Genomic DNA, 24,390 nt, shown 5'->3' with positions numbered 1-24,390 from the left:
AAGTAACTCATACTGTTAGTACCACTGGTTTTTGATGCCTATTTTCATAATGGGAGGCAATACTTAATTTCAGTTATATGTTACTAGTAAGTGAAAAGGTGTCATTTTCCTGATCCAAGTTCAGGGACCCTAAGCTAGGCCAATCATCTTTGGTTGTGATTGAAGTAAACAACTGGGAAACAAAGCACAATCAAAACCTACTTTAAGGGGCACCTGGGTGGTTCAGTCAATTAAGCATCTGTCTCTTGGTTTCAGCTCCGGTCATGATCTCACAATTCATGAGATCAAGCCTCACATCTGGTTCTGTGCTGACAGTGCTGAACCTGCTTGGGATTCTCTCTCTCCCTCTCTCTGCCCCTCCCCAACTCATGCTTGCTCTCTCTCTAAAAAATAAACATAAAAAAAAAAAAAAAAAAACTTTAAGATTATTGGGAAAGTTTATGAACTAATTTAAGTTCCATAAATTCTTCTTCAATTCCCTTAACCTATATTAAAGAAAATTCATTAACATGATAGGAAAAAGAAACTATAGAAATAAAGTATGTTCAAGTTCAATCAGGACTTTGAAAATAAATGCTTTTGTGGAATTTACATATTTAAAATTTTCTGCTGGAAGGAACAGTGACTTCCTAAACCATGACAGAGAAAGAGACAGAGCATCATAGGGCTGCACATAGGGAAGTTCTTTTTTAATTAAAAAAATTTTTTTTCAATTTTCAATTTTTTTTTTTTTTTTTTTTTTTTTGAGAGAGAGAGACAGAGAGAGAGAGAGCGAGCGAGCAGGGTAGGGGCAGAGAGAGGGAGGCACAAAAACCAAAGCAGGCTCCAGGCTCTGAGCTGTCAGCACAGAGCCCAATGCGGGGCTTGAACTCACAAACTGAGATCATGACCTGAGCCAAAGTTGGACACACTGACTGAGCCACCCAGGTGTTCCCACATGGAAGTTTTTATACCGTTAAATCCCAGTTCTCACCAGTTAAATACTGATAACAGTTATGCAGAAACTGTAGGTGTGTCATTCATAAAGACTTCACAACCAAACTGCTATTAATCCCATGTTTACTCATTTGAAATGCACTGCTAGGAATCTGTTCACCAAAGTTCTAACAATTAAGGGGGATGGAGAGTGATTAACTTTCCATGTCATGCAGACAGAATACAAGCTTGTTTCTATAGCTAGAACTGAACTATATTTTATCTACTACAAAATGTTAATCTTAAACATTTTTAAAGACCTTGGAAGGTCATAGTTTCACAGTCATAAAGTTTTAAAGATTAGAAAAAAGAACTTATTTCTTCCAAAAGGAAATTGAACATTGTGAATCTATATAACATCTCAAAATACTGCACTCTGAAGTCAACATAATAGTAAAGGAGAAGAGGGCATTTGATAAAAAGGAGGCTGAACCCAGGGATAAGAGATATGCTCTGCACACCAAAAGACTATTTCCCACACTTGTTTCAATCACAGTATCAAATCTTTTAGCTATTTACAACAATTTTGCTTTATCCTGTGTTAACTAAGAACTGTAACCAAGTATTTCAACTATTTATTGAACATGTACTTTGAGACAGACAATATACTAGGCTCTGTGGTGTGCACAAAGGAAGACCTGGTCCTGTTCGCACAGGATAGCATCAAAAGGTCCATCACTGAGTCCCATCTCCAAAAAATTCATTCTGTTTTTCCACAAATCAACATAATCTGATTCTTACTATGTCTCTCCTGCTTGTCCCAACTTAGGCATTCTCAGAGTCCAAGTTTTCCTTTTCCAAACTACTGAAATAGGCTCCTAACTGCAATCTCTGCCTTTCCTATTCTAAGTCACCAAATGCCCTTCTAAAGCACAGACCCCAACAAACAATCTCCCTTCTCAAAATCTTTCAACCACTCATCTCTGCATGAAGAATCAAACCCAAATTCATTATCATGGCTAAGTCACTCTAAATTATTTGCTGTTTGTAAAACATTCTTCCACCACTTGTACCTCTTCAGGTTGTTCCTTCAGCCCACAATGTTCCCTGTCTAGCCTAAAACTCACCTCTTCTTGTTAAAATCCTACACATCCCTCATATCCCTAAATCATAAAAACTTCCAGCCCCAAGTATGAATCAGGCAGGTGACAGAGGAGGAAATATCTTCTACTGATTGTAATTTAGTACCCCTGTAGATTTTCTAAGCTCATCCTGCCTTTGTGGCAGTTATCTTTCTGACTGTAAATATTCAGAAGCATATAACTGCTCCTTTTGCTTATATAAACAGGAATTAACTTCACCAAATTGATCAGATGACTTTTGGGTTCAAGCTTTTGAGCCTACAATGCTAAGGGTTAGATACCAAACCACTATCACTCCCACTAAGTACAATCCTGAAGGCACTAAATGATGTTTCATTTTGACCCAATAAAATGCCATGGCATCCCTTTAATGAGATAGGTTTATGGAAAATGACTAAAACCTAAACACTTTAATTCCATGTAGGAGAAAGTGGGACATGACAAGACTTTATAATCAGCTTATAGAACTTGAATGAATCTCACGGCACCTGGGTGGCTCAGTCGGCTGAGTGTCTGACTTGAGCTCAGGTCATGACCTCACTCACAGTTAATGAGTCTGAGCTCCACACTGGGCTCGCTGCTGTCAGCAGAGCCCATTTCAGATCCTCTGTCCTCTTCTCTCTGCCCTTCTCCTGCTTGCACTCTCTCAAAAATAAACAGTAAAAAAAAAAAAAAAAAAAGAATTCAAATGAATCTAGTCAATCATTTATCTCAACAATATACCAAAAATAAAATCAAGAGAAGTTAAGGGTTTTCTTTTTCTTTTTGATGTTTATTTGAGAGAGAACAAGAGAACAAGAACGCAACCAAGAGCAGGGGAGGGGCATGGTGAGAGGGAAAGAGAGACAATGAGCTCAAACTCACAAACCATGAGATCATGACCTGAGCTGACACCATAGTCAGACGCTTAACTGACTGAGCCATCCAGGCACCCCAGTTAAGGGTTTTCATCCATGTGAGAGCTGAAAGATAAGGGTTTTCATCCTTGACAGAGGCTGCAAATATGGAGCCAGAACCTAATTTTCCCCAATTACATGATCATTTACTTTTCTTAAATTAATTCTAAGCAGGCAATACTAAAAGAGAAATAATTAACCTGGGCATTTTAATCAGGTCAAAAAATTCGTATCCTGTAAATTTAAAATATATACCACCTAAATATAAAACTACGATATCTGTGACAAATAGATTGAAAAACAGTAACTGGAAATGGGAAATGATTAAAGATTATCAACTGAATAATAATAGCTAGCAATTATTAAAGGCAGCATTTATTAAATATATAGAGGCATCAAGCTCAGCATGTGAAATACATTCATTTTAATCTTCACATAATTTTAAAGCACGATTCTTAGATGAGAAGCTGAGGCATAGAGAGCAACTTGTCCAAGTAACGTGTCCAAGATTATTAAAATGAGTAATAAGCTCTACTGTCTACCTAGATCTATGATAAACTTCTAAGCTCTTTCCTGTTAAGTTTACCTTCGAGTTATTATTTTCATCTTTAGGGTAAAACTCCTTTGTAAAAAAATTCCCAAGTAATGAAATCGGCTCACTCAAGCCTTAGTGAACAGCTAAGTTACAACCTGCGTTTAAAGAAAGCTTTTCTACTTGAGTTTATAAATTGGCTACCACTTTGTTGTTAAAATTAGTTAAAAGGTATTCATAAGTTCATTTAGTCATTGATATTAAATGTGTCAACAATATATTTCACCAATACATCTTTAACCAAACAGCTTTTATGAACTTCCAACCAAAATAATAGAAGTAAGTTAGCATTATACACCCAAGCAATTAAAAACTGTAGAGATACCACATTTTCAATGGCACAGGATTTACTTCATTCAGCTAAAGTTACCATTTTTCGTCCTCTTTTGGCCATTTTAATATTGAGCATCTGAAACATGAAACAGTATTTGCAAATCGCTTAATTTCAGTTATCAGACAGAATGAATTCAACGGCCACCCGCTAATCAAAGCTTCTTCATTCATACATGATCCAAGATTACTTACTTTTAAAAATATTACTATGCTACAAATCATTACCACTGATTGTTGAGAATTTGTGACAATTTATTCAACAGCTTGTCTGTTATAACAAAAGGCTGTTAACCTACCTGTCACTGCTGGTACTACTGCTGCTGCTGATTGAATCACTACTGGAGGATCTACTCCTAGAGCCGCTGCCGCTAGGGGACCTTGTGGGTCTAGACGCTTGGCTAGCCAGCCTCTGAGGAGACTGATTTCTAGACTGGGATGAATGTGGTGACCGACTCCTGCTGTGCTGGTAATTCCGCTCTGGCCTTCTGCCTCGTACCTCCCGGGTAATATCATCCCTGTAGATATCCCTGTGTACCACACTGGGCAGTGTAAACTGCTCCCGAGCCCTAGGTTCGTATCGGGGGTCATGAGCATCAAAACGGTTTGGACTTCGACTCCGAGAAGTATAATAGAGCCCATGTTGTAAAGTCCGCTCGCGAGGATCTCTATAGTAATCCTGATCGTAATGTCTTGTCCGATCAAATCCTCCCGTCCCCCGTTCATGGTGTCCATAGGCACTATGTTCATAAGCACGCTCCCTGTTATCTGAAGCCCTGCATTTAGGAGGGGGGAAAAATATTTAATCAATCAGAAAAGGGCAAGCAAAACTAAAAGCAAGTCATGCAAACATTCACTTCAGCATTGTCTGTCTGCAACTGGTCATTTTCTAAACAGCATTAACCTACTTAGTAAGCAAATACTACCAAGCTTAACATTTTACTTGACTCCAAATATTACCTTCACAGCTGAGCAATCATTGTGTATATCGGGCTTTCATGACTAGTGTTCTGCAAGTCAGCTGCTCTTTTTATTAGGGATTTTCTGGCTTACATACAGAAATATACATATACCATCTCCTTTTCACTTGTAGTTAAATGGAACAAGAAGAGACTACCATTTTAATATCAACGTTTTCTATACTTCCATCTGATTATAATATACACCAAACTTTTACTTACTTAGCAAATTTATTTTAGGCAAAATTTCCATGATACATTTTAACACAGACATGAAAGCCCTATTGCAATGTATGTCCCAGCAGTAAGAGGGCATTTTCAAAAAAGTCCAGAAAAAAATTTTAAGTGTGACTTTTTCTCACTTTTGACTTCTTGGGTAATTATAAAAACTATTAGATTATGTAAATTGCTGTGCCCAAGCAATCACATTTAATAACAGAAATGGAATCTTAAAAGAAAAAGAAAACCACTTAGGATATCAAAATGATGGGTTGACACATGCTGTTCTATGGCAAATTTAATTAAAGGATAAACATTATTTTATCTCATGGTGCTATCAAATTCTACAGAATTTTTAAAACGCCTATTCCATGATATGACATGTTAATATTTGTACTTAATGGTTACAGGAAATATGTTCTCTTAGGTTTTAGCTAAACTCAAATTGCCTCTGATGAAATCAGCCAATTTTGGGAACTGTAAGATATTCGAAGGTTGCTATCAGCAATGGTTTAACTTAAAGGTATTTTTTGTCGGACAAGAATATTTGCCAACCTACGGTTACAAAAACTGTTGTTGCATATGTTCCATTACACACATGCAATTCTGTGCTAATATTAAAAACAAATTCTAATCCTATGAAGAAATCTTAACATTTTCTACTTTTGTAGGAAACCAGAACTCATTTCCTGAGTTCCTAAAAGACCATTTCATTACTTGAATCTGAATTTGAGAGTTTCTTCTCAACCTTATCTTTGGATTAATCTATCAAAGCATTAAGGAATAACGAAAGAAACAGAAGAATTAGGATCTGAAAAAAAATCTTAAAACTAATACTATGCCCCCAATATATACATAGATCCTTATCTCTCCACTAATCTTCATTTACAGCCACCATTTCACTTAGTAGCAACCATACCTTCCCAGGCTGTTTTTGCTATTTGCTGCTACGATGTAAAGCAACTGGCATGGCAAAAAATTCAGTAATATCTTTCCTTTTTAAATGTATTAAATAACTTTCTCCTTTCTAAATTTGCTACATTGCTGGCATTCGGATAGATATTTCAATGCCTAACAAACAATAGGGTTTCCTTTGAGATTTAAAGAGAAAATTTCACAAATAATTCAATTAGCACCCTATCAAATGTTAATTGGTAAAAGCTGTTATTAATGATATACCAGAAGCAATAAGCAATAGTTCTAGGAGAATTACTTCTACAGCTGATATTTTATAAATATGCGAAGTTCTTATCCATTAGGAAGATACAGAAGGCAGGCACAAGAGCTAGCAGAGCTGAAATCTAATAGCTATTCTTTGATTCATCTATTAGTACTAAATACTTCTAGAGTTAGTGGGGGGAAAAAAAGAGAGAGTTTGACTTGGGTTAGGAGAGGGGCTAATATACACAGGTCAGGACATACCAACCTTTTCCAAGTGTGGAAACACGACCTATAATCCCAATTAAATCTAGGGAGAGAATTGTGAACATAACTTCCCCAATTTTGGCCCCTCTTATGGGGGTAATCCACCTTCTTAATGGGCAAGGGTGTCAAATGATATTTAGATGAACCACAAGGAAAAAAATCTTAGTGACCAGATAAAATAATTCCACTGGAAGCAAGTAGTCCCAGACAAACTGTAACTCTCAAACCCCCAGACTTCTTTCTTGAGATAGCAGACAATTATAAATTCATCCACATTTATAAAAATTTCCAGCCCTAAGTATGAATCAGGCAGCTGACAGAAGAGGAAATATCTCTAGGATTCCACCAAATGAGGAAGTAACAGTTGTTCGCCAATAGTTCACCTTTGTAGCCATCCAGCACAGTCAATTTTGATTGCTGTATCCACAACTGATCGTCACCCAGTGTTCAAGGCTAAAGTACCTTTAATTGGACAGCAACTTGTTTAAGAAACAAAACAGTAATCCTCTTCCCCTGGGCTAATGGAATCTTGACTGCATGACATCCCATACATTCCAGCAATCAGAAAAGCATGGCTATATTCCAAGATTTAGAAACATTCATTATCTCAATTTTCCCCCATTCCATCAAGGAGTATAATTCCAACATGGAAACTGTGTAGATCCAAAATGGAAAAAAATCAAACAGTGCCTTCACTCTTCTTCATCCAAGTACAGATTTCCAGATTAAAGTATTGTTTGTAGAATCCAAGCGGTTGAATCATTATGGTCTGCTAGGTTTTTTGTGACAATCCAATTCGTTTGTACACTTTATGTAGTGAAAATTGAGAAGCAGATATCAACTTCTAAAAGAATCTGTAGGCTCTAATATTCCAGATATATTCCATATAGTACAACCACAAATCTGTAGCCAAATAGCTCCATCAGATAGCAGAGATATATCCAAGGAAGGCCTTCACATTATCCAAGAGAAGGAATAGTTAACTCTAGAAGACAGGTAACTCCAAAAATGATACTGCCATACAAAATCTTCCACCACTTTACATCTCAGGAGTAGATATCCAACCAGCTGCAGGAAATATCCTCTACGATTCCACAAGATACCAGCCACTGGGAAGAAATCACTTCCGTTTCCAACCCAAAATAGGAAACATTGAGAATGCCCAAAACTTTAAATCCATCTGGGGCCCCTAAATATGAGTTTCTGTTTCTCACCATATCAAATACAAAATACCTGCCTACAGAAACCTTGGAACTTACCCATCAAGTCTCCGCTCATAACGTCCTTCTCGTGCATGAAGTGATGGTGGGGGGCCATAAGCAGGCCCTCCACCACCTCCTCTGAACCCAGAAACCTCTCTACTACGAGATGCTATGGAAACTGTATCATCCAATCCCCGAGCAGCACTCGGAATGGTGCCTGGTTCATTATAATCCGTGCGTAGGTCTCTATCTCCCATTTTGTTGACTGAGTTGTGAGCTTTCTGTGCACTTTTGATGTCCACAAAATCCACAAAGGCAGCCACTCCTCCTTCAGATCCCCTCTTGGGGAGAATTTTGACACTTTCCACGCGGCCATATCTGGAAAAAATAAAACCAACATTATTGTTGCATAGAAATAATTTTCCAAAAACAGTTTTTGAGAATTTGTTTCATATTTCTAGACAATTTACATTGTCTATGCACATGAGAGGAACTGCAAAGTGACACTTGGAATGGCTTTCACACTCACATTTTTCTTTCCTGGGGCAAAAATGTACACATCTTTAAAAATCTTTCCTTCTTTGAACAAGAGAAAAAGAGCATGCACACAAGCAGGGAAGGGGCAGAGGGAGAGTGAATCTTAAGGAGGCTCCGTGTCTAGTACAGAGCTCAGCACAGAGCCTGGTGTAGTGAGATCATGACCTGAGCCTAATTTAAGAGTTGGGAGACTTAACCAACTGAACCAGTAAAGCGTCCCTACAAATTTTTTTTTAAAGTAAGCTCTCTACCAACACGGAGCTTTGAACTCATGACCCCTGAGAACCAGAGTCATAAGCTCTACTGACTGAGCCAGCCAGGAACCCCAAAAGTTCACAAATGTTTTAACCATTTTATTGTTCTCACTTCTTAAACACAGTATTTACTAAATTACTTTCCCCTTCAAGAAACAGCTGAAATGAATCTCTCAGAAGTTTTAGGAATTTTACATCCTAAAAAAAGATATTAAACCTAAGATTGTTCAATGTTACTTAGAAATCTTTAAAGATGTTTATTAAAGTAAAAATTGTAACTGATAACAGCTACTTTAGATTTCATTTTAACTCAATAAGTGAAAATGGTCTTAATGAAAAAATGAGATGATTTCATATCTTAAAAGTAAAATAAATCCAGTATTTTGTGTGTCTACTTATTTTCCAGTGTCAGTCTAATTTTTTTAATGCAGTTTTCTGCTATTTAATTTCTTCAGGAGGTTAAAACTATTAAAACACAATTTAGGCATAGTTAGAAATGTTTTTCATACAAATTAATAAATTTGAGAAAATCTTTTGATAAACCATATGTTCCCATTTTTATTAAAAAATCATTATGTTTGCAAAGAAAAATTCTAGGACACCTTTTATGTTTTGAAGCATATATATAAGAAGTACCAGGACCTGGAATTTTAAAAGTCATGAAATTTCTACAAATTTCATTAGGAGTTAATTATGTTTTATGTACTTGTAATTTGGCATTTTAGAAAGGCAGGCACAGCACTTTTAAATATAGCGTTCGTATTTGCTGACAACCCAAAATCATAATTTTACACTTCCCCTGAAGAAGCTGACATTATCAGAAAGCAGAACTTTCCTCTTTACATCCTGTAGTATGATTTAAGTTACTATCTCTCACAAGGGAAACATAACCCTAAAACTCAATTTCATCCGGCAACTGAACTAAAAGTAACAAAATTATTTGTTAATGAAGTAATGAAAGGATCTTTTTAATTTGGGAAAAAACTGTTCGAAATTGAAATAGTTCTTTTCTTTCCATACAAACGTTAAATAATACCTTCCATTATATCTGACAAAGGACTTGTATCCAGAATACAAAAAACCTTATAACTCAACCCATTTTTTTTAAATAGGCAAAACACTTCAACAAAGAAGACACACAGATGGCAGATAAACAGTAAAATATGCTCGAAATTATTAGTCATTAGGGAAATGCAAATCAAAACCACCACGAGATACCACTTCACACCCACTAGGATGACTATTTAAGGGGGGGGGGTGGAGAAAAGAACGAGTGTTGACAAGAATGAGGAGAAATTTGAAATCTAGTGCAGAGCTGGTAGAACTGTAAAATGGTGCAGCAACTGTGGAAAAGTTTGGCATTTTCCCAAAAAGTTAAGCATAGAATTACCATATGACCCAGCAATTCCACTCCTTTAAGAAATGGAAACTGGTGCTCAAATAATTATGCAGAGAGCAGTGTTCACTGAAGCATTATTCACAACAGTCAAAAGATGGAAACAATCCAAGTGTCTACCAATGAATTAATAAGATGTGAAATACACATAAATGGAATAGTACATTAAGACATAAAAAGATGGGGCACCTGGGTAGCCCAATCAGTTAAGCATCCAACTCTTGATTTCGGCTCAGGTCATGATCTCATGGTTTGTGAGAGTTCGAGCCCCGTGTTGGGCTATGTGCTGACAGCATGGAGCCTGCTTAGAATTTTCTCTCCCCGCCCCTCCCCTACTCGCTCTCTCTTAAAAATAAACTTAAAAAAAAAAAAAAGAGAGAGATGTAAAAAGAAACAAAGTTCTGATACATGCTACAACATGGATAAAAATTTGAAACATCATACTAAATGAAATAAGCTGGACAAAATGGGAAAATATTACCTTATGATTCCACTTGTATGAGGTATCTAGAATAGGCAAATTCATCAAAACAGAAAGTAGAATAGAGGTTACCAGGAGCTGGGAGAAGGGGGAAATGGGAGTTATTGCTTAATGGGTATGGAATTTCCATATGGGATGAAAAAATTCTAGAAATAGATGGTGGTGATGGTTATATATAACACTGTGAATGTACTTAATGCCACTGAACTGTATACCTAAAAATGGTTAAAATAATTTTATAGTATGTATATTTTACCACACCCACAAAGTTTATCACTAAACAGAAGGATGCATACATAGGTTTTTCTACTAAAAAAGAAAAAAGAGGGAAGCAGCAGAGGAAAGCAACTCCCCATTAAAAAAAGTTAGTTAGCCGAAGAATAATACAAGGAAAACAAATGTTTAAGCTTATGTCTTGAATAATAAAGAGCTAAACGCAATACTGAAAGAGGGACCAGATAATCCACAGATAATGCAGATAAGGTGGGCTCACCATCTCTATTCTTTTTCTAAATATCTGTCTATCTATCTATTTATTTAGAGTGTGCATTGTGCAAGAAGGGGAGGGAGAGAGGGAGGGAGAGAGGGAGGGAGAGGGAGAGGAAGGGAGAGGAAGGGAGAGGAAGGGAGAGGAAGGGAGAGGAAGGGAGAGGAAGGGAGAGGAAGGGAGAGAGGGAGGAAGGGAGAGAGGGAGGAAGGGAGAGAGGGAGGAAGGGAGAGAAGGAGGAAAGGAGAGACAGAGACAGAGAATCTGTGCTGTCAGCATAGAGCCCAATGCAGAGCTTGATCCCTTGAACCCAACCAGGAGATCATGACCTGAGCGGAAAGCTCAACTGACTGAACCACCCAGGTGCCCCTCTATCATTTTTATATTAAGGAAAGCACACTTTGGAAAGAAAACACATACAAATCTATCTTCCAATTTAACAAAGGAGAACTTAATCAGATATTACAATTCTATATTACTCTTCTACAATGTGAAGACTGGAAATTTCCAAATTAAAAAAAAAAAAAGCCAACTCTTCATACCATGAACACTCAACTGGTAAATACAACATCCTGACTTTTGTCTACGCTTTCTGAAACAACACATTTTCTACAGTTTTCAAGTATTCCTCAAGTATCAAGATGCGACATTTATCTGACGTTTACTAATTAAAAAAAAAAGAATCAAACCATAATTAGACACTGTTTCCTTTCTGAACTATATCAAGCAGTAGATACAGGTTTTCAGAGAACCTATGGAGTATTTTCCAGTAATACATACAAAATAACTTTTTCTAAAATTACAGGGTCACTGGTTGTGTTACTATCTCATTTATAATTTTTAAAGAATTAAGAGAAACTAAGTTTAAAATAAATGAGAACATAAAGCTAATAAACTGTATTTGATGGTTATAAGCTGCAGTATGTAACAATCTTATAGGTTTGTCTTCAAAACCAGTCAAAAAACAATACTAAATTGGTTTCTGGCTGGTCAAAAACCTTCAAAATTAAAAAATATTAAATTTATCAACACACACTGTATTCTTCTGATTTTTTTTTTTTTTAATTTTTGGGACAGAGAGAGACAGAGCATGAACAGGGGAGGGACAGAGAGAGAGGGAGACACAGAATCGGAAACAGGCTCCAGGCTCTGAGCCATCAGCCCAGAGCCTGACGCGGGGCTCGAACTCCCGGACCGCGAGATCGTGACCTGGCTGAAGTCGGACGCTTAACCGCTGCGCCACCCAGGCGCCCCTCTTCTGAATTTTTAAGAGTCAAAGTAAAAATTACCCAAAAGAGGAACACCTGGCTGGCTCCATCAGTAGAGCATAAGACTCTTATTAAGATCTCTGGGTCATGAGTTCAAGCCTCATGTTGAGTGTGAAGCCTACTTAGAATTAAAAAAAAAAAAAGTTATCCAAAATAATACCGGGTCTGGTGAAATGTTTGGTCTCGTTTCAGCAATGGCCAATTTATGTAACAAGCACTGACCATCGTTAGCAGTTCCTTGAAGAATATAATTTCACTGAATTAATGGCCTCAGAGCTCACATTAGAAAGCAATATTGACATAGTTGAGGAAAAGCATGGGAGTATAAGAGACTAGGAACCCAATTCAATTAATTATATGCTTTTTAATAAGTACTGTTCTAGGCACTTGATGTATATCAGGGAGCAAAACAAAGATCCCCAGTCTCAGGGAATTTAATTATAATTTAGTCCTGCTAGGTGAAGAGTCCTCCTATTCTAAACTGTTTTTATCAGCTCTACAAGAAGCTTACTCTATAATTTCCAAAGCAACACCATTACATAAAGCTAAAGACATTAGTATGCTAAAACCCAATGAATTCTCCCAATACCTCTTCTTTCCAAGAAGGCACTGTACTCAACCATTAATGGCTGAGTTACCATTAAAATTCAATGATTAATTTTAATCCTAGTTTTTGCAACAGACCCTACCAATAAGCAATAGTAAAGAACAGCCACATACAGTACTTCCTTTTCACACAAAGCCTCCTACTACAGAAAACAATCCTCCCCAAGTCATTTTTGAAACAAGACAACAGGTCCACTCCGCTTAGAAAATACAATCAAGGGGTGCCTGGGTGGCGCAGTCGGTTAAGCGTCCGACTTCAGCCAGGTCACGATCTCGCTGTCCGTGAGTTCGAGCCCCGCGTCGGGCTCTGGGCGGATGGCTCAGAGCCTGGAGCCTGTTTCCGATTCTGTGTCTCCCTCTCTCTCTGCCCCTCCCCCGTTCATGCTCTGTCTCTCTCTGTCCCAAAAATAAATAAACGTTGAAAAAAAAAAAAATTAAAAAAAAAAAAAAAAAAAAGAAAATACAATCAAATTCTACATCTACTTTGCCCAGTTAACTCGTAGAGTTAAAAGATCCCCTCTGAGTCTTTTATGATTATTAACATTACTTCTGCATTTTCAGGTAAAGAGATCCTTTCTAAAGCTTCAATGCTGTCCTGCTATCCCAGGTAAGAGTTAATAGAATTATGGGGTGCCTGGGTAGCTCAGTCTGTTGAGCTTCTGACTTCAGCTCAGTCATGATCTCGCAGTTCGCGTTGGGCTCTGTGCTGACAGCTGGGAGCCTGGAGCCTGCTTCTGATTCTGTGTCTCCCTCTCTCTGCCCCTCCCCTGCTCGTACTCTGCCTCTCTCTCTCATAAATAAAAAACACTAAAAAATTTTGTAAGGAAGAGTTATAGAATTATATACAAGAAGAATATCAGCTTCTCTGATGAGGCATGCAATTAACCTACACATCTACTCATGTAAAATGCAAAATATCATTTTCCAAACATTATATGTTTTATCAAACTATCAATAGCTTTGTGTATTTCCCACTTTCCCACCCTTCCATCCCATTATGGCCAACATGTTGCTTATTCAAAAGAAAATGGCCAATAGGCACAGACAGAAACAAAGCAAAGTTCAAATGAACATGTCATAAGGTATAAAAAGGCCTAAAAGATAAATATTAAAGCTTGGTTAGGCTACCTAGAATAGCAGAGAAAAGAGGGACACCAGGTGGCTTACTCGGTTGGGCATCTGACTTGATTTCAGCTAAGGTCATGACCCCAGGGTCTTGGGATCAGGCCCCACATCAGGCTGGGTGCTGAACATGGAGCCTGCTTCATATTTTTCTCTCTCCCTCTGCCCCCTCTACCCTGCTCATGCTGTCTCTCAATCAATCAATCAATCAATAGTAAAGACAAGAAAACGTGTGTTTGTTTTTTATACTATAAGAAGATCCAAAATCATTCGTTTTTCAAACTCAGACAGTTGGGTCATAAATACATTCATTACAACTACCAAACTATCTGGAATAACACAGTAACATCAACACTTACATTAATTACCTTTTCATAGCAATAACTTTTACAAAGGAATTGCTAATTTATAAATCAACCCATTTGATCTTATATTTATACCAAAACGCTAGTTTCCCCTCTTATGTCAGACTTTTACTTCCTATACCAGTGACTGGAAATACTTCAGGCAATCCCAAAGACAGAATCCTCAGCAACTTGTTATGTTGTAAGAGCACCTAATTAGAGCTGGCCACATTTTTCTTATAGAATTGCGGGTGAAAAAACATTTTTATTGTGATAAAATGCAATATAAGCTAACCATTTTTTTTAAAAAGTAAGCTCTATGCCCAACATGGGGCTTGAATTCACGACCCTGAGATCAAGAGTCATGTGCTCTACCGACTGAGCCTGCCAGTCGGTATTTTAACCATTTTTAAGTGTACAATTCCAATCTTTTAAAATTAAAGTTATTGCTTGTCATCAATTTAACAGAGGTAGATATTAAAGCTACCTCATTCACAATTACTGACATCCCCAGATTTCAACACATTAAATGTGGTGTATAACTCAGAATCACATAGATTCCAAAATGCCTACAATTTGGACATAGCCAAATAAGGTATTTGTAACATGTCTCATTATAACAGTTAAATTAAAACCCAAAGTAAAACTTAAATTTTAACAGTGACCTAGAATGACAAAATAAATTTACATTATTAGCATGACAATGATGAAAGGTAATGGTCTTATTTTATCCAAAAACAAATATCAAAAATTGATATAAACCCACAAAAACAGGGAAATAATACTTGCAAACTATGCATCTGGTAAAGAGCTCTTACAATTAAACCTAAAAATGAATGCAGTTTAAAAATACACAGGGGTGGCTGGGCGGCTCAGTGGGTTGAGAGTCTGACTCTTAATTTCAGCTCAGGTCATGATCTCACGGTTCAGGAGTTCTAGCCCCACAAGAGGGGCTCCGTGCTGACAGTGCAGAGCCTGCTTGGATTCTCTCTCCTTCTCTCTCTGCCCTCCCCCCGCTTGTGTGCTCACTTTCTCAAAGTAAATAAATAAAAGCCTAAAAAAAATCTTTTTTAAGAACAGGCAAAGGTTGGGGCACCTGGCTGGCTTAGCTAGTGGAGCATGAAACTCTTGATCTCGAGGCCGTGAGTTCAAGCCCCATGCTGGGTATGGAGCTTACTTTAAAAAATAAATAAATGTATTACCTAAAAAAATATATGATATGGCACTCAGCGACTATGAAGCTGGGCAGATCTCATCTGGATGATGGCGTGGATTTCACTGTCCTCCCAGCCTTTCCACCTTCTCCTGAAACCCCTCAAAATAAATGGTTTGAACAAAAAAATTTTTTACATAGGGGCACCTGAGTGGCTCAGTCCATTGAGTGTCCGACTTCGGCTCAGGTCATGATCTCGCAGTTCATGGGTTCAAGCCCCGCATCGGGCTCTGTGCTGACAGCTCAGAGCCTGGAGCCTGCTTTGGATTCTATGTCTCCCTCTCTCTCTGCCCCTCCCCAGCTCACACTCTGTCTCTGAAAAATGAATAAATGTTAAAATATTAAAAAAAAATTTTTTTTACATAGATGTATGTATATGTGCATGTATACGTATGTCCATACAACGGAATGCAGTTTGGCCATAGAAAGGGATGAGCCTCGACGACATTATGCTAAGTGAAAAAAAACCAGTCACATATTGTATAATTCCATATATTATATGAAACATCCAAAAGACAAATTCATAGAAATATAAAGCAGATTAGTGGTTGCCAGGGCCTGAGGAGAAGGGAGAATGGGGAGTGCCTGCTAGCGCACGTAGAGTTTCACTATGCTGTAATGAAAATGTTCTTGAAATTAGTAGTGATGGTTGCCCAACTCTGATTATACTCAAAACAACTGGATTGTATGCCTTTTTTTAAAGATACATATACACATATATACATATACCTATATATACACATATATGTACATATATGTACACATATATACACGTATATATAGTACATAAATTCTACAGCCACCAAGGGGCTCAAACTCACTACCCTGAGATCAAGAGTCACATGCTCTACCGAATGAGCCAGCCAGGCACTCCTGAACCGTACACTTTAAAAGGATGAGTGTTATGGAATGGGGATTATATCTCAATAAAACTTACTAAAAGAAAAAGATGGGGCATCTGGATGGCCCAGTCTGTTGAGCATCTCTCTTTTTTCTTTTTAATATACATTTTTTGGGAGAGCATAAGCAGGGGAATGGCAGAGACAGAGGGAGAGAGGATCTGAAGCAGGCTCTACGGTGACAGTTTGACAGCAGTAAACTCGATGTGGGGCTCATGACCTGAGCTGAAGCTGGATACTCTACTGAACTGAGCCACCCAGATGCCCCGAGCATCTGAGTGTCGATTTCGGCTTGAGTCATGATCCCAGGCTCGTGGGATTAAGTCCCGCATTGGGCTCTGCACTGAGCATGGAGCCTGCTTAAGATTTTCTCTCTCCCTGTGCCCTTCTCCCCTACTCCCACTCTCTCTAAAATAAAAATAAAAAATAAAAATAAAAGAAAAAATATAGGGGCTCCTGGCTGTCTCAGTCATAAGAAATATATGTATGATAAAATAGTGCCTGTCGGGGCGCCTGGGTGGCTCAGTCGGTTGAGTGGCCGACTTCAGCTCAGGTCACGATCTCGCAGTCCGTGAGTTCGAGCCCCGCAACGGGCTCTGTGCTGACAGCTCGGAGCCTGGAGCCTGTTTCAGATTCTGTGTCTCCCTCTCTCTGACCCTCCCCCGTTCATGCTCTGTCTCTCTGTCTCAAAAATAAATAAACGTTAAAAAAAAAAAAAAATTAAAAAAAAAAAAATAGTGCCTGTCGCTGTCCTTTAATACAAAAGATTTTGTATCTCCTTTAGTCATGAGCATCTGTTATGTAAACATAAATCAACTGCATGCTGTGTTGTCTATAACTGGGCACACTTGGAAGACATTTTCTATTTCAAGTATGCCTGGCTGGGAAGATAAGTAACCCACTACTGATGACAACCACTATCTGCCACCTTCACGTCACAATGACACAGAATTTCTTTCAGTAAATCTACTGTGAAATAAATTTATATAGAAAGTAGATTTAAAGCTATTTTTAAACAACATATTCTTGTTTTAATCATGCTTTCTTTTGCCTAAGTACAAATAATTACTAAAGATGGCAAAAGACAGACTGAGAATCCCTAAAGCCGGCAAAAGACAGACTGAGAATCCCTAAAGCCAGCAAAAGACAGCCCTAGTCTCACTAGAGAAAAAAAGCTAATACCGTGAGAGATGTTTCTCTACTTGGAGGGATGAAGGGAGGACTGGAGAAAAACAAGAGGAGGAGAAGAATGATTTGTAACAGTTTGCCAATATGTGTTATCTCTCTGCAAAGCAAAAACAAACAAACAAACAAAAAACAAAAAAAACCCTATTAATTTGTTGTATAATCTTGGGTCTGGTTAAGACTTTCAACGGTAAAAGCTCTTTTTTTTTTTTTTTTTTTTTTTTTTTTTTTTTTTTAGAGAAAGAGGGTGCGTGCACTCGAGCAGGGTTGGGGCAGAGAGAGGGAAACAGGATCAGAAGAAGGTTCCGTACCAACAGCACAGAGCCCAGTGTGGGGCTCAAACCTGAACCAGGAGATCATGACCTGAGCCGAAGTCGGACACTCAACAAAATGAGACATCCAGGATCCCCTCTTTGTTTTCTTTAAACTTTATTTTGAGAGAGAAAGAGAGCTGGGGAGGGGCAGAGAGAAGAGGGAGAAAGAGAATCCCAAGCAGGCTCTATGCTGTGAGCACAGAGCCTGACAGAGGCAGGGAGGCTAGAACTCACAAACCATGAGATCATGACCTGAGCCAAAAAAGTGGGATGCTTAACCAACTGAGCCACCCAGGTGCCCCGGGGTAAAACCTCTAAATCATAAAGAAAAAGACCACATAAACCACATAAAAATTACAGTTCCTAATAGCAAAATACTGTCAAAAAATGGGGGAAAATACTTGTAACACATGAGAAATAAAATGTTTTCCTAAATATACAAACAGCTCTTACAAATCAAGGGAGACAGAGGCCCCAACAACAAAAAAAAAACAGGCAAAATATTTTAACATAAAGTTCTTTTCAAATACGCACATACACATAGGGAGCACCTGGCTGGTTCAGCCAGTGGAGCAGGAGACTCTTGATCTTGGGGTTTGGGGTTCAAGCCCCACAGTGGGTGTGGAGATTACATAAAAATAAATAAGATATGCACATACACATAAATAGTAAACAAAAGAAATACACTCAAAAAAGTTGCTAAATTTCACTCAAACTTTTGAAAATCCGAATTTTAAAAATCTGAATTTTTAAAAAGGTACCACATAACACAAAGACCTAAATTAATAATACCGAAGTGTTGCCTGAGTAGAATAGCCATTTCATAACACTCTCTGCAGGAGTATAAATTAGAAAAACCTCTTAGGAAGATAATTTTATAGTATCGATTGGAACTAAGTACACATCCCCAGAAATTCCATTCACAGGGATTGATCATGTATATGTAATTGCATGGGTCTGCAAACAGTATACAAGATTGCTTACTGCAACACTGCTTATAACCGTAAAAAAAAAAAAAAGCAACCACCATTTCACTTTGTCTGTATGAATTTAACTGCTTTACGTACCTACTATAAGTAGAATAATACAATATTTATCCTTTTGAGATTTGCCTTATTTCACTTAGTGTAATTTTTTTTTTAATTTTTTTTTTTCAACGTTTATTTATTTTTTTGGGGACAGAGAGAGACAGAGCATGAACGGGGGAGGGGCAGAGAGAGAGGGAGACACAGAATGGGAAACAGGCTCCAGGCTCTGAGCCATTAGCTCAGAGCCTGACGCGGGGCTCGAACTCACGGAGCGCGAGATCGTGACCTGGCTGAAGTCGGACGCTCAACCGACTGCGCCACCCAGGCGCCCCATAGCGTAATTTTTTTTTAAACAGGCGAAAATCAAATTTAATAGGTGTACATACAGGAAATCCACACAGACATGGGATTCCCTCACTGAGCGTAACTTCTTCAAGGTACGTCCATCTGTAGCATGGGTCAGAATTTCCTTCCTTTCTAAGGCTGAGTGATATTGCATTGTATGTTTTCTGTTTATCCATTCATGGGTCATGAACACTATGGCTGCTTCCATCTTTTGGCTATTGTGAATAATGCTGCTATGATCACAGATTACTTTTTACATATAAAAACTATTTATTGGTTCTACTTAGGAGGGTCTAAGAAAACCTGAAAACCAAAGAACTTAATTCGAGCAACAAAACTATACTCATTTGTTAACCTAATCCATGGTGAGTGCCTAGAATGCTGTACATGAAAATTTGATTGGGGCGCCTGGGTGGCTCAGTCGGTTAAGCGTCCGACTTCGGCTCAGGTCATGATCTCGCAGTCCGTGGGTTCGAGCCCCGCGTCGAGCTCTATGCTGACAGCTCAGAGCCTGGAGCCTGTCTCAGATTCTGTGTCTCTTTCTCTGACCCTCACCCTGTTCATGCTGTCTCAAAAATAAATAAATGTTAAAAAAAAAAAAAAAATTAAAAAAAAAAAGAAGAAAATTTGATGACTCACTCTTGAGAAAAATGTTTTCAAGGTAAAGCCTTGAATGACAAAATTCTTCAGAACTATTACAGGCATCATTACGTCAGTGAAAAAAATGCATTATTTCACACCAATCTAATGAGAAACTATTTACTAAGTAAAATTAATTTTAGGGAGTGCCTGGCTGGCTCAGTCAGTAGAGCATGCACCTCGATCTCAGGGTCGTGAGTTCAAGCCCCATGGTGGGCATAGAGTTTATTCAAAATTTTAACTTTTAACAATTTTTAATTTTTAACAAAAGGATAATGCTCAACTAATATGTACACCTCTGGAAGATTATTCAATTATGAGAAAAAATTCCAAAGACTCTATAAATTTTTATTTTTTACATTTTTATTTGAGTAATCTCTACATACAACATGGGGCTCACACTCAAGATGCCGAGATCAAGAGTCACACACTCCTCCAACTGAGCCAGCCAGACAGACTCCCCGATTCTATAATCTTTAGATCCTACTGGTGAGATCAATAGGAAGTCTGAATCTATCAGACAATTTTAGAACTAATTCATAAAGTTTTTCTCTAGAGAAAAGGAGAAAGGAGTCTGTACTGCAAGAATCAAATTATATAGTGCAAGAATATGACCACCAAGTTAACTTCTGGACATTTGTTCTCACAATAATTCATGAATAACTTCATTAATGTGTCTGATTTACACAGGACTTTTCTGGGAAAAGCTCAAGTATAATTGTAAATAGAAGCAAATGATTATTTATGATCAACCATTTCTTAAAGTAATGACAATGAATAAAGCAGTTAGGTGAAGAAAAAGGAGCAAGGCAAGCTGATCAAAATAAAGGGAAGGCCGGGGCACCTGGGTGGCTCATTCCGTTAAGTGTCCGACTTTGGCTCAGGTCATGATTTCGCGGTTCATGGGTTTCGAGCCCCGCATGGGTCCTCTGTGCTGACAGCTCAGAGCCTAGATCCTGCTTCAGATTTGGTCTCCATCTCTCTCTGCTCCTTTCCTGCTCATGCACGCTCTCGCTCGTGCTCGCTCTAACATACACACACATATAAATAAAACATTAAAAAGCTTAAAAAAAGGCGAGGGGGAAGGCTGAGGCGCCTGGGCAGCTCAGTGGATTGAACATCCGACTCTTGATTTCAACTTGGTTTGTGATCTCACAGTTCCTGGGATCAAGCCGTGCGTGGGGCTCTGCACCGACAGCAAAGAGCCTGCTTGGGTTCTCCCTCTCCCTCCCTCCCTTAATAAACTTAAGAAAAAGAAAAAAAGGGAAGGCTGGAGAGAACAAAGTTGAAGTGGCAGAAGCCAAGAGAATAAAAAATAGCAAAAATCTACATCAAGAATTCCTAGTCAGAATGCAAAGGGCTCTTTGAAAACGTGCTTCCTACCTGACTTAATAGGACTATTACTTACAACTGCTGAGAAGAAATTCATTTTTAACCTTATGACTAACTTCCTAGTAAAATGATAATTTAAAAAATGACTTTGGGAAATTTATGAATACTTCCAATATTTCACTTGACTAGTGACTTTTATCCTTATTTCATACTACATGGTTGCTAAGATAAAATAGAATCAAGACAAAACGTATCCCACCTTTTGTTAACATACATAAATTCCATATTCTTTTTTATACACCATTATGAGTATTTCTGTAAACTCTTTGAAGACTACCTCTACTCTCAGATTTAGGAAATGAGCTCACAGTATCACTCCTGAATCTTAAAAGGCCTATAGTTTTTGGGTGGTTTTTTTTTTGTTGTTTTTTGTTTTGTTTTTTTGTTTTTTTTTTTTTGCTCAGTTCCATTGTTTTATAAACTTTTAAGTAAATATGCTTCCCAATACGGAACCTTGGCATGAAGTTAATCCCATCAAATTAAAAAAAAAATAAGTCATTAGTCTCCATGCCACATTTTGTTAAATGTGCCAACTTCCCCAGTCAACATTTTAATCTGGTTAATCTCTAAAACTAAAAAGCTTTTTCTACAAACAAAAAGTCTTTTAGAAAGAATAAAAACATTTGGAAAAAAACTCAGAAAAAACATTTGTTTTTAATTTTTTTTCATGTTTATTTATTTTTTAGAAAGAGAAGGACAAAGCATGATGGGGGGAGGGGCAGAGAGAGAAGGAGAGACAGAACCTGAACCAGGCTCCAGGCTCTGAGCTAACAGCACAGAGCCTAAAGTGGGGCTCAAACTCACGGACCGTGAGATCATGACCTGACCTGAAGACGGACACTTAGCCGGCTGAGCCACCCAGGCGCCCCAGAAAAACATTTTTAAAACAAAATTTCCAGTAAGATCAACACAAGGGAAATCAAGTGTCATAACCCTGTGAGACCCAAAGCTGTGATGAAAGTTCCTTTTATACATCTACTTTTAGAATGACAAAGCAAACCTATGCTGAAAAAGATGATCTGTGTCAAAAACCACTGTGGAAAGCGCTACTTATAGAGAGGTGTGGGTGATAAGAAAAACTAGAGTATATCCCTATACTTCAGATTGGTGTAACAAAACATATATACCATTTAAAAATTTCACTGCAACATAATTTTTTTTTTAATTTTTTTTTCAACGTTTATTTATTTTTGGGACAGAGAGAGACAGAGCATGAATGGGGGAGGCGCAGAGAGAGAGGGAGACACAGAATCGGAAACAGGCTCCAGGCTCTGAGCCATCAGCCCAGAGCCTGACGCGGGGCTCAAACTCACGGACCGCGAGATCGTGACCTGGCTGAAGTCAGACGCTCAACCGACTGCGCCACCCAGGCGCCCCTCACTGCAATATAATTTAAAACTATTTAAAACTTTACAAATACCACTTAAGTCTTGACCCAAAAAGTTGTTTGTTTTTTTTAATGTTTTTATTTTTGAGAGAGAGAAACAGAGCTCGAACAGGGAAGGGTAGAGAGAGAGGGAGACACAGAACCGAAGCAAGCTCCCAGGCTCCCAGTTGTTAGCACAGAGCCCGACGTGGGGCTTGAACTCATTCACCGCGAGATCATGACCTGAGCCAAAGTTGGACCTCAATTGATTGAGCCTCAGAAAGGCTACTTTTGATTGAGGAGCATAGCTTGTTAGTAGAATGATTCATTTCAAAGTAATTGATAACACCAATGTTTTGTATGATGGATACAACACTACTTTTAGATATTAAACTCTTTTATAATCCAAATGAAGTTTAATATATACTTTTTAAAACTTTATAGCATTCTTTGGGAATGCAAGCTGGTGCAGCCACTCTGGAAAACAGTATGGAGGTTCCTCAAAAAACTAAAAATAGAGGGACGCCTGGGTGGCGCAGTCGGTTAAGCGTCCGACTTCAGCCAGGTCACGATCTCGCGGTCCGTGAGTTCGAGCCCCGCGTCGGGCTCTGGGCTGATGGCTCAGAGCCTGGAGCCTGTTTCCGATTCTGTGTCTCCCTCTCTCTCTGCCCCTTCCCCGTTCATGCTCTGTCTCTCTCTGTCCCAAAAATAAATAAACGTTGGAAAAAAAAAAAAATTAAAAAAAAAAAAAAAAAAAAAAAAAAAAACTAAAAATAGAACTACCCTATGACCCAGCAATGGCACTACTAGGCATTTATCCACAGGATACAGGTGTGCTGTTTCGAAGGGACACATACACCCCCATGTTTATAGCAGCACTATCAACAATAACCAAAGTATGGAAGGAGCCCAAATGTCCATCAATGGATGGACGGATAAAGATGTGGTATGTATATATATGTGTGAGTGTGTGTGTGTGTGTTGTGTGTGTATACATATACAATGGAGTATTACTCGGCAGTCAAAAAGAACATCTTGCCATTTGCAACTACGTGGATGGAACTGGAGGGTATTACGCTAAGTGAAATTAGTCAGAGAAAGACAAAGATCATATGACTTCACTCACATGAAGACTTTAAGACACAAAACAGATGAACATAAGGGAAGGGAAACAAAAATAATATAAAAACAGGGAGGGGGACAAAACAGAAGAAACTCAAATATGAAGAATAAACTGAGGGTTACTGGATGGGTTGTGGGAGGGAGGATGGGCTAAATGGGTAAGGGGCACTAAGGAATCTACCCCTGAAATCACTGTTGCACTATATGCTAACTAATTTGGATGTAAATTTTAAGAAATAAGATTTTAAAAAGTTAAATTAAATTTAAAAAATTAAAAAAAAAAACTTTATAGCATTCCAGTAACCTTTATGCATAACGAAGAATGAGAGCTATAACAAGATTTCTTAAACTGGAAAAACCCTAGGAATCTTATAAAATCAACCCACTGAGTTTCTGGGAGAAATTAAATGTACCCACTTTAGATTAATATATGTGTTAATGAAGACTTAAAGCATCTTATTTTATATACAGCATCACATACTAACTGAATTTTAAGTGCTCTCTATAAACTTAAGATTTTTGCAAACCTAGTTTTCTCTGACTAAAGTCTGGCCCACCAGAAGAAGTCAGTACCTATTACAGCATGTAATTCTAACTATGATGTGCCTGAAATTCAGATCACTGAAAGAATTCAACCTGACTAAAAGAACAACCTTAGAAATCTAAAGATTCCATTATTCGTAGGCTAAAACTAGGGGTAAGAAGGGAATGT

At 38.1% G+C, this 24,390-nt stretch overlaps 1 protein-coding gene across 4 annotated transcripts in view; it reads right to left on the bottom strand.

Annotated features, from left to right (window-relative positions):
• The window catches only part of SPEN (spen family transcriptional repressor), a 102,801-nt gene that overhangs the window by 54,707 nt on the left and 23,704 nt on the right, over positions 1-24,390 (bottom strand). For 3 of the 4 annotated variants that reach the window (XM_045475772.1, XM_045475773.1, XM_045475774.1), the window contains 2 exons: positions 7,738-8,058; positions 4,175-4,651 (listed from right to left, as the gene is read on the bottom strand). In XM_045475772.1, coding sequence (XP_045331728.1) covers positions 4,175-4,651; positions 7,738-8,058 — 798 coding nt within the window. The remainder of the gene's footprint in view (positions 1-4,174; positions 4,652-7,737; positions 8,059-24,390) is intronic. The other variant, XM_045475775.1, reaches the window with a different exon arrangement.

This window comes from Leopardus geoffroyi, chromosome C1, assembly GCF_018350155.1.
Source record: "Leopardus geoffroyi isolate Oge1 chromosome C1, O.geoffroyi_Oge1_pat1.0, whole genome shotgun sequence".
In the NCBI taxonomy this organism is placed as follows: Eukaryota; Metazoa; Chordata; class Mammalia; order Carnivora; family Felidae; genus Leopardus; species Leopardus geoffroyi.
This window is presented reverse-complemented; position numbering and strand designations above follow the sequence as displayed.